At 41.8% G+C, this 10,604-nt stretch overlaps 1 protein-coding gene across 2 annotated transcripts in view; it reads right to left on the bottom strand.

The window, feature by feature from the left end:
- Window positions 1–3,906, bottom strand: part of CENPA (centromere protein A) — a 6,984-nt gene extending 3,078 nt beyond the window's left edge. The window contains exons 1-4 of one of the 2 annotated variants that reach the window (XM_069072026.1): window positions 3,488–3,896; window positions 3,251–3,369; window positions 2,784–2,861; window positions 1,968–2,304 (exon numbers count right to left, since the gene is read on the bottom strand). In XM_069072026.1, coding sequence (XP_068928127.1) covers window positions 2,170–2,304; window positions 2,784–2,861; window positions 3,251–3,369; window positions 3,488–3,569 — 414 coding nt within the window. In that variant the 5' untranslated portion in view covers window positions 3,570–3,896 and the 3' untranslated portion in view covers window positions 1,968–2,169. Of the gene's footprint in view, window positions 1–1,967; window positions 2,305–2,783; window positions 2,862–3,250; window positions 3,370–3,487 lie in introns of those variants that run through there. The other variant, XM_069072027.1, reaches the window with a different exon arrangement.
- Between the last annotated feature and the right edge of the window lie 6,698 nt (window positions 3,907–10,604).

The raw sequence follows: 10,604 nt of genomic DNA, 5'->3' as shown, positions 1-10,604 counted from the left end.
TATATATATATATATATATATATATATATATATATATATATATATATGTATAATCCACTTTGCTCCACTGGTTCCCTACCCCTCAGCTGAGGAAGGAGGTATATTTCATTGTTTTTCAGCATCAATATAGATTTTTGCAAATACTCAGCATTCACCTTCCTTTTAATGTTTTCATTGAAGTTATTATAGTCACTGTACCTGTAGGTGCTCAACAAATGTTTGTTGAGTGATATTTTAGATATTTTATTTGCTACCTAAGACTTGGTGTTCCTTTTTAATTTTCTTCTCAAGACCAAAGAATCTTCAATTCAGGCCTCTCTGCATATCGGGTAAGACTTCCTAGTGAGACTTTCATGGATATAAGTTTCTCTACACTTACTCTAAGAACCTGTTGAATTTAGGATCTTTAGTCTACCTTCTTACTAGATTATACTCAAAAACTATTCTTAGGTTTTTTAAAAGTTAACATTGTAAATATAACCATACAGAATGAAAATATACATTGGTCACATTGAAGAAATTTTAACTCAAAGACAAAATATGCCAAACATTATTCATTAAGATGAAGATCAGCTCAATCATATAACAATTTGCATTTGTATTTAGTGTTTTGGGGGGATCATAGCTTTGATTTCATTGGTGTAAAAAAGTTCCGATTAGATTTCCTCTGCTACCTTGGATAGGCACTAGCTCTGTAACTTATATCTTATAAGAGGGTTAGGTTTGCTCTGGAGACCCCAAAATACCAACACGACGGGTCCTGCCTAATGAATTCCACTTGAGTCTTCTCAGCCAAATTAAAGTAAAATTTATTAAAAGTTCGCTTGCATTAGACACAGTCTGTGGTAGGTCATTCTATGGAGCTCTCACAAACATGAAGACAGGATGGGGTCTTATATACAGAAGGTTGTGGGAGGAATCTAGGGGTGGTCTTCAGGAGGAGTTTGGGGAGGGTCTTCAGGAGGAGTTAATGAGGCCAATGAGTGATTAAGGGTGAGAAGCCACCTGGAGACCATGAACAATGGTGGGCTAGGCCAGTTCAAAGGTGGGAAGTCTAGTAACAGACTTGCCTCATCAAATGGGATGATTTAATCAAGAGTCCAAGGGAGGTTCCCAGAGCCTGTACCTCAAGGACTCAAGGAGAGCTCCAGGGGGCTCCCAGAGCCCATACCTCATCAAAGTGACTAATACAGACTCACTCTATTATGTGTCAGGGGTAGGATCTGAACCCAGATCTTTGATTTCAAATGACAATCACCCCAATGTGTCTCTTAGAGTTTTAAGGCTTACAGATTTCCCTGCTTTTCATTAGTCACTTCACTCAGCCTTGTTAATTTTGGACAAGTCATGCACCAGTCAGGCAAAAATATCACATTTACGAAAGGAAAGACACATATATGCAGACTCCTGTGGAGAAGCAGTGGAGGATGCAACGTGTTGTGAAAGTACCTCCAGGAAGATAGGTTTCAGAATAGACAAGTCCTACAATGTTATTATTCATCAAGGGATAAGACGGCTAGGCCCCACCAGTCAACCAGGCAAGTATTACCCCTTTCAAGAGAGGAAAAGAAAGAGGAATTGGCGAAAAATTCTGTACTACCCCAAAAGCCACTTCTCTAATTCTTCCCATCTGGGGTGAATTTGAGAGGCAGAGTATTATAGTGCATAGAAAGCTAGCCTCAAAACCTGGGTTCAAGTTTTACTTCTAACATAGGTTCTTTGTGATACTAGACAGGTCACTTGACCCAACTCTTAAAGTTGCAGAAGCACCACAGCTTCAGTAGAGGGAGGTTCGTCATCTATACCAATAAAATCACAGGTCTAGTTCTATCCCTGTTTTTAATTAACACTCTACTAAGGAACCTGATAACAGACTCCAGAGGACATTTCTCTGGATAATCCCTGCTCTCATCTTTTCCTACACATACCTCTCCCCCCACCAAAGAGAGGGCAATTCTGGCCAATCCTTAATTTAAAACATTTTATTTAAATTCTGTAGAAAGGGACAATCCAAGATTCTCCAGAGAACTGTGCCCAAGAGATGGGTATGATGACAATGTGATGAAGATGGAAGTGGCAACTCCAGCCTGGGAACTCAAATGGTTGGAGAAATAGAAAGGAATTAGATTTTTAACTCCTTGGTTTAAGTGTCCATTGGTACTCAAGTACTTAGCCTAATCCTTCCTGTAAACCTCGGATCCTTCTGGCCAGTTGAATATCTTTGGGATACAGGGTTACCCTCCGTGCATGTATGGAGAGGAGATAGGCATCTTCAAATAAATGAGTTATAAATGCTTCTGCTGCCTGGGTACAAGGAAAGAGAGGAATTGTAATCTAAAAAAATTGGGGAAATTTTTCTTCGTGTTTTCTACTCTTAGCATACCATATTCAGAGGCAGCTGACCTTGACAAAGGTAGGTTCCACTGTACTCACACAGAATGAATGAAGTACAATACCATTTTTCATTCCTGGACCTCAGTCTTTGGGGAGGCGTTCAACACTATGCTGGAAACTCATAACGCTGAGGCCATAGGATTAGAGTGGCAGTGTCTAGATTTTTGGGGTCCCACACATTTTAGTACACCCCTTAGACTCCCAGCTATTTCCTCATATTCCTTGTCTCCATTTTGTGAAGGGCTCTGACACGCTACATCATAGATCAATTATGTTTCTTTGTGATATTCCATTTCCCAATCAGGTACTGTTTGGGAAACTTACAGTATTTTGTGACAACTTTCTCCCACCCTGCTTAAGGTCAGAACACCCTTTGCCCCTCTACTCACCTCCTGTAGGGCCAGTAGGGCCTGAGACTGCCAATAAAAGTCTACTCCTCGGGTAAATCGGAGGCATATTTCTCTAACCTGTAGTTTAAGGAGGGTAGGAAAAAACAAAAAGGAAAAGATCAAGGCTAAAACATATTCTTGCCAGGAAAGGGAACTTTCCCCCTTTCTGGACTTCATTCTTGGGGATGGTTTCAATACCAGCGTGGAGAGGGACACATCACTGGGCAGGTATTTAATGGATAGTAATTTGGCCAAATAAGCCTTTGTAAAGTGGCTACCCCAGTTAGGGGTAGTGAGAAAATTAAAATCATGCTGGTGGAAGGCTATTACTGGAAGTCCTAGGGTTTGGGATAAGTCTCTAAAGCTCAGGAAAAATTTAAAAATTCGTTAAGGGTAGGCGGAGTCCCGGGCAAGCTCACAAACAAGAAATCCTATAGGTTAGGAGTGGGGTTATCCCAGATGCTCACGAGTCGCCCAAAGGGTGCTTTCCTGATCAGCAGCTCTGTGCTTTTCTGCAGCTTTCGGATCTCCTTAAGTATTCGTTGGCTTGATCTACCGGGAAAGCGGCGGCGGCGGCCAAGAACATCTAAGACAAATAATGGCCATTAGGGGAAAGGGAAAGGAGCCGGGGGAGGGAAGGGAAGGGAGGACGATGCGGGAGGGAGGGCGGCCCGAGACCGGGGGCGAGTCAAGGAAATGGTTACCAGCGGGGGAGGTGGAGGCGCGGGGCCGAGGCGGGGTCCTGGGGCCCTTCTTTGGGGTGGTTTTGCGGCGACTCGGTCCCATGGTACTGCCTATATCGAAGGCCGCGCTCCCTCCCTCCTCCGGGCGGCTCGCGCTGGGCCCCGGGAGGCCGCTCTGATTGATTGACTTGTGGTCTGGAGGGCACGGTGCAGTCCAGGGGAAGGGTCAGATGAGGAAGCCTAGCCTGGGGAGGCTGCAGGAGGGCAAAGAGCCGTATGCTTGGACTCACTCCCTGGGACCCATGGTGGCTCACTGTAATGCCTCTTAACCGCTGCTTTTACGCTTATAATTCAAATTTCGCGCAGCGAAACGCATCACTTCCGGCTTCGGCCTTGACTCGGTTCAGCATTCTGTGCGTGGGGAGGAGCCCACGGTCAAAGACCAATAAATGTGAGACAAAAGCAGGCAAGCGGGTGAGGGCGCAAAGGGGGAGGGTTACCACTTGATTGAAGTCCAAAATAGCCAACGGGAGCTCAGAATTAGTCCACGGAAGGCAGGGATGTCTCATCTGGGCCCCGTCAGTGGGTGTGGACTTCTGCGTCTGCCGACAAATTGGAGTCTGATGCGGCAGAATAGCTTAGGCTTTATTGGCACTTCGACGAGTTAGGAGGCTCTCCTGGGTAGGGTGGCGACGCCCCCTAGCGGACAAGCGAGTTTGTGCTCGTCTGGCTCTCGGCCCTGCGTCTTTATCCCTGTGTTTTTGGCTGGCTCGAGGTTCACCGCTGCCAGGTACCGCTGCATATTGTGGGCCTCAGCTTCTGCCCCTCCTCTGCTGTCGTCATCTCGTCTAGCTGGTCTTTTTCCATGTAGGAATAACGGAGGCCGCTTCAGCCTTGTCCTGGGGAAAGAGAAGATGCTAGTAGAATCTTGAGCTCTAGGGGTCCTTCTTCCCGCCCTACAAAAAATCCACAAAAATCATCAGACTTGTTTATAGCAATTTGCAGAATCTTGGAGGACATGACAGAAGGAGACGTTCCATTCAGGGTGATTTAAGAATGCATATGATTTGTAGAAGTCAATCTATCAAGAGACTCAAGAGTATAAATGCAATTATAAAAGACAAAAATTTGTTTTTACAAAAAGACACATAATTGCAGGGATATTTATTGTCCATGGTCTGGCTGAGGGAATGTAATAAAAAATGACAAGAATGCTTTCATTGATTAAAAGGAAAGGGAACTCCCCCCCTTCTTTCTGGACTTCATTCTTGGGGATTATTGGTTATTATCACTGATTATTTGTTCACATTTGAAGAAGCCATTTTAAGTTTAAAAAAAGTTAGCATTTGGGGTGGCCAGGTAGCACAGTGAGTAAGAGCACTGGCTCAGACACTCAGCACCACACCCAGAAATAACTGTCCGTGTAACCCCGATTGCTTAAAAAAAAAAAGTTAGCATTTACATAAAGGTTTTCAAAGAGTCTTACACATATTTTATTTCATTATTCCCATTTTACAGGGGAGGAAACTGAAGCAGACTAGTTAGTGATTTGTCTAGAGCAGGGGTGGGGAAACAAACTTCCCAGAACAAATCCCCTTAATAAAAGGATTTGTTCAGCAAAACTTGGACTCAGTCAAAAGGCCAAACCCAAGAACCTAGAAGGCCAAACCTGGCCTCAATGCTGAAGGTCCCCCACTCTCTGGCCTAGAGTCTCAAGGCTAGCTGGTATCTGAGGTCTACTTAGATGATCCCCTAGATCAAATGTAATATTCATGAGGGCAGGAACAATTCCATTTTTCCTTTCAGTTACTAGAACCTGAGAGCCAGAGTAGTGTGGTGAATAGAGAGCTGGCTTCAGATCCATGAAGACCTGGGTTCAAGCCTTGTGATTTCACTGGAACACAGAACACCCAGGTGAAGAAATTGCTTCTATTGATTCAGATTGGTACCGTCTCTGCAGACTGAAGTGGACATCTGAGAAATAACAAGACAGCAGTGCCAATTACAATTTAGGAGTGTTTATTAACCAGCTGGTGACTGCCTCCCCAGTAGGGAAGACAGCCCAGAGCCTTCTGCAAAATGCATTCTTATAGAACTAGGTGTTGCTAATCAACAAAATGTGGTTCCAAGTAGGGGTGGGGTGCCATTTCTAGTAAAGTCTTGGGTACCTAACAAGAACAGACTTGTATCTGGGGTATGTTTCTAGTAACACAGGTAGAAAGTTCTCTCACTATTATGGCCTATTAGGTGGTTTCCAGGGACCCTGGTAGGGGTCCTCTTCTAGCAGATTTAGGGGGCTTTGGTGTATAATTTCTGGCGGGCACTTCAAGACTAAGAGTAATGGACAAGAGTTTGCTACAGCACTAAGTGGTTAAATGACTGTTACAAGAATAAAACAAGTATTAGGGTGGGACTTGAATTCAGGTCCTTCTAGCCTAGAGGGTTACTGGCTGGCTCTCTTAATACATTGATTATTGAATTTAAGCCTGAGGTCCTGCTGAGGCTGAACACTGCAATTCTAGTCTCTTCTTGAGCTAACTTTTTTTTTTCTTGAGCTAACTTCAAGAGCTTCTGGTTCCTCATGTCTAAAATGCGGGGACTAGATTACACAAGAGCATCTTGCAAATTCAGAGCTGTAAGGGACCTTAGAATCCATCTAGTCCAATTCTTTCTCTTTGCAGGGAATGGAATCCTAGAAAGATTTAAGTGATTTGCACTACTGATTAGAGAAATGCAAAATAAAACAACTCTGAGGTATCATGTCACACCTCTCAGATTGGCTAACATAACTAAACAGGAAAATGATAAATGTTGGAAAAGATGTGGGAAATTTGGAACACTAATGCATTGTTGGTGGAGTTGTGAAATGATCCAACCATTCTGGAGAGCACTTTGGAACTATGCCCAAAGGGCCATAAAACCGTGCATACCCAGGGGTGGCTAGATGGCACATTGAGTAGAGCACCACTGGCCCTGTGTAGTATCATACCTTGATTAATTCGAACAAGATCCAAGTAATAATTTTAGAATGGACCCTTTATTAAAAAGGCCATGTGGTTGATCAGGCCACATGTTGGGCTGAGCCCACCCACCCATGTCTCAGGTACAGCAATAGCAGTAGCAGCCAGCAACAGCCCGATCTGGGGCAGAACCTTAGCTTATAAAGGGGGCCTTATGTAAGCAGTGATTGGTCAGTACACACCTTGAAACTCCCCCAGAAGCCCACCCACTTCTATGCAGATCAGTTGACTGGGGAAAGGGCCAAGACCCAGTGGGGGAGGGCGGAGCTGACCTGGCAGTCTGCTCACTTCCTTGGGGGAGTGGGGGTTGTGGGGAAAACCAGGCACAACACCTGGAGTCATGAGAACCTGAGTTCGGATCCAGCCTCAGACACTTAACACACACAAACTAGCCATGTGACCTTGGGCAAGTTACTTAACCCCAGTTGCCCTCCAAAAAAACCCCAAAAAACTGTGCATACCCTTTTGGTCCAGTAGTACCACTTCTAAGTCTGTATCCCAAAGAAATGATAAAAATAGGAAAAGGACTCACATATACAAAAATATTTATAGCACCTCTTTTTGTGGTGACCAAGAACTGGAAATTGAGAGGATGCCCATCAGTTGGAGAATGAATGAACAAGTTTTGGTATATGAATGTAATGCAATACTATTGTTCCATGAGAAATGATGAGTAGGCAGACTTCAGAAGAACCTAGAAATACTTACATGAACTGATGCTGAGACAAGTAAGCAGAACCAGGAAAACATTGTACACAGTTTCAGCCACATTGTGTGCTAACTTTGATAAACTTGACTCTTTTCAGCAATGCAAGGTTTTAAGACAACTCCAAAAGGCTCATGATGGAAAAGGCTGTCCACCTCCAGGGAAAGAATTATGGAGTCCGAATGCAGATCAGAGCATACTACTTGCTCTCTCTTTTTTGTTTTGTTTCTTTCTTGTGTTTCATTACATTGGTTCTAATTCTTCTTTGCAACATGAGTAATGTGAAAATATGTCTAATATGAATGTATATGTAGAACCTATATAAGATTGCATGCTATCTTGGGGAGTGGGGAAAGGAGGGAGGGGGAGAAAATTTGGAACTCAAAAGCTTGTGGAACTGAATGTTGTAAATGAAAAACAAACAAATAAATAAAAAAAAATCAACAATGCAATGAACTAAGATGATAACAAAAGATTCATGATGGAAAATATAGTGGGGAAGATTTTGGCTCAATTTGCCGAAGAGGTTTCTAACAATTTGAGCTGTTGAAATAGAATGAGTGACTTAATGTGGGAGTGAGCTCCCTGTCACAGAAAACATTTCTGGAGATACTGAATGACTACTTGCTGAGGATATTGTAGAAGCTATACAACTGCATTCAAATCTAACTTAAGACACTTATTAGACATGTGACCCTGAGCAAGTCACTTAACACTGTTTGCCTCAGTTTCCTCATCTGTAAAATGAGCTGGAGAAAGAAATGGCAAACCACTCCAGTATCTCTGCCAAGATAACCCCAAATGGGGTCACAAAGAACAACTGAAAAACAAAGGGACAAATACAACTGCTTTGAAGGGGATGGACTAGATGATCTATGTTAGAGATTGTTCAGCTTTTCAGATTATATTAAAAAAAAGTACTTTCTGTTTGTTTTCGTGGTTGTGTGTGGCAAGGGGATTTTGAAGCGGTAGAAGAAAAGCCAAAACTATATTTGTGGAGTTAATAAAGGAATTAACTTTTAACTTCCAAGAGGAATATACATGTTCTTATCCTTTGGATCAGAGGTGTCAAACACATGGTTGGGGACCTCCAAAGTAAGGTCTGAACTAGATTGAAGTGTAACTGGGAAATATTTAACAAAATCAATACAAATACAATAAAATATAGATAATGTGAATATGTGGTTTTTAAGTCAATATGTAACCTAAAGGGATCGTTATGTAATGTAATGTTTAGTGGCTTCCGTTTCTAATTGAGTTTGATACCACTGCTCTAAGTACTTTTTAAAAAATCTTTTTTCCCCCTGGACTTGGGTATGTGTAGCCAATAGCATGGGATTCTTCTTACTGCTCTATGGGTTTCTTTCATGGGGAAAGGATTGAAATTGCAGGATATGTTCCAGATCCAAGGGCATCCAGCAGAAGAGGGAATAGGGAGAGATGGAGGATACCATGGTTTGTTTGAGATTTAATACCAAGCAGTAATTAATTAAGTATTCTCTTGAGACAGATAATTTAGGGACACTTCTACCATTGCCAAGTGACTTGATGCATGAACATTTCCATGAATCCGCATATGATACGAATCAATCTCTGGGCATATCACATTTATAGTTTTATTTTAAAAAACATTCTTGTACCTCTCTAACATTTTTTTCTATCCTTTCACTTTGAGCTCCCCTGTTCCATTCTGATCTTATTATCCTCACTAGAGAGAGCTTACCTTTTTGAAACTGGAAGCAACTTGTGTTACCAAGAAGCAAGTTGAAAACTGTAGTTATACATTTCCTTGATCTGTTCTTCTTGGCTTCCCACTCATATTTCATGTTATGGGTGAGTGATGCACTTTATTTCTTTCATTTCAGGAATAAAAGCTCCAAGAATAAATTGAACGCACAGTAGGATCCAGAGTTTCTGATAGGGTGCTTGGGATCTATGTCTGTATTATCAGTTTGTAACATCATTTTGTAAAACCAGTCTGTAAAAATCACATTTCCCCCCCCCCCCAGCCTCAGAGCATTAACTCTGCCCCTTCCCACTCCAGCACTCTGCCCAGCTACAACCCATGAATTGTTTATCTCTTCCTGGAACAATAACAAGCTACCCTATGAATCCTTCACTAAACCATCTATAAACATTTTAGCTTAGGCAAATGTTATCTCCCCTTAGTAAATGGCCAGCTGGACCTATGAATCCTTCAATGCACTATCTATAGGTTAACTCCTTAGCCAATTATATACATACTGAGTCTCCCTTAGCCTTGGTTCCCAACATCCATCTTGTCAAACATGACACTGATGGGTGGCAGATGAGGCACTTCTCAGTCAGCCCTTGATCACTAGCTGACTTAGTGACATTTCAGGCCTAAAACCACACCTCCAGGTAGCCCCACCTTGGGCTATTTCTCAGTGAATTATGGGCAATAGGCCTGAGCAGTTGATATTAAAAGTGCATGTCCCTTTAAGCACTGTCCACTCCTTAACTCCTCCCTAATCCCACCCTTACTCACCTAGTTAGCATAATTGACATCTGATTTATTGTCTTGACTCCTTAAAAACTATGCCTATGTCTTCTTTAAGTTTTCAGGTTCCCTAAGAACTCTTGCCCGCTGTAAAACCTAACAATAAACTTTTACAATCCTGACTCCAAGACGGCTTGGGCCTACTGAATTCTTTCCAGACTGAATCACAGGGATTCCGGTCATTGATACTGATCAGAGTTCTTGTATAAGCTATTGCCATCCCCCCATCATTTCCATTAATGTTCAATGGAATTAGAAAACCTGGGAAATAAATTAATGGGCAGGAATGCAGAGAGTGCTGTGTTTTCTTGCTCATCTCTTGAGCCTCTTGAAAGTCCAGTTCTATTTGGGGTAAAGTGAAAGTAGTGAGAGAATTAGGGCAAAATGGATAATATGGTCTGGAGCTGAAGACTAGAGATAAAGTTCCATTTTTAGATAGGACACTGCTTTGTCATGTGAGTCAAGAAAGGCTACATATGTGTTTCAGTTTTCTAAAATACAATAAAACTTCACTGGCTTATGCCAATAATATATAATCATCCTAAATCATAATTTACAGTCATTCAAATATGGCACATGTAATGCTTGCTCAGTAAAAGGGTTGAGTTAATTGCTTTTTTTGCAGTTTTCAAGGTCTTTTTTTCAAATAAGGATAATGCAGTTTAAAATCTTTTTTTCCCCTCTAAATTAATAGACTTTGATTTACAAGTTCAACAATTAGTTTTTTTTTAAATACAGAAGATTTTTGAGTCTGTAATTGTGTAATAGAGGCCTATTGTGGCTTGTAAATTTTCATGAATTTATTTCATTTTGCCTATAGACCCATTTTTATCTTAATTTCTGATGGGCATTGAAAAATTGATCATGTTCTATTTCTTTCAAATAGTTTAT

The sequence above is a fragment of the Petaurus breviceps genome, unplaced genomic scaffold, assembly GCF_028583685.1.
Source record: "Petaurus breviceps papuanus isolate PSGF00001 unplaced genomic scaffold, PetGlider_PUasm1.0 90845, whole genome shotgun sequence".
NCBI classification, from domain to species: Eukaryota; Metazoa; Chordata; class Mammalia; order Diprotodontia; family Petauridae; genus Petaurus; species Petaurus breviceps.
Note: the sequence above shows the minus strand (reverse complement) of the source record. Positions and strands in the feature narration are given on the sequence as shown.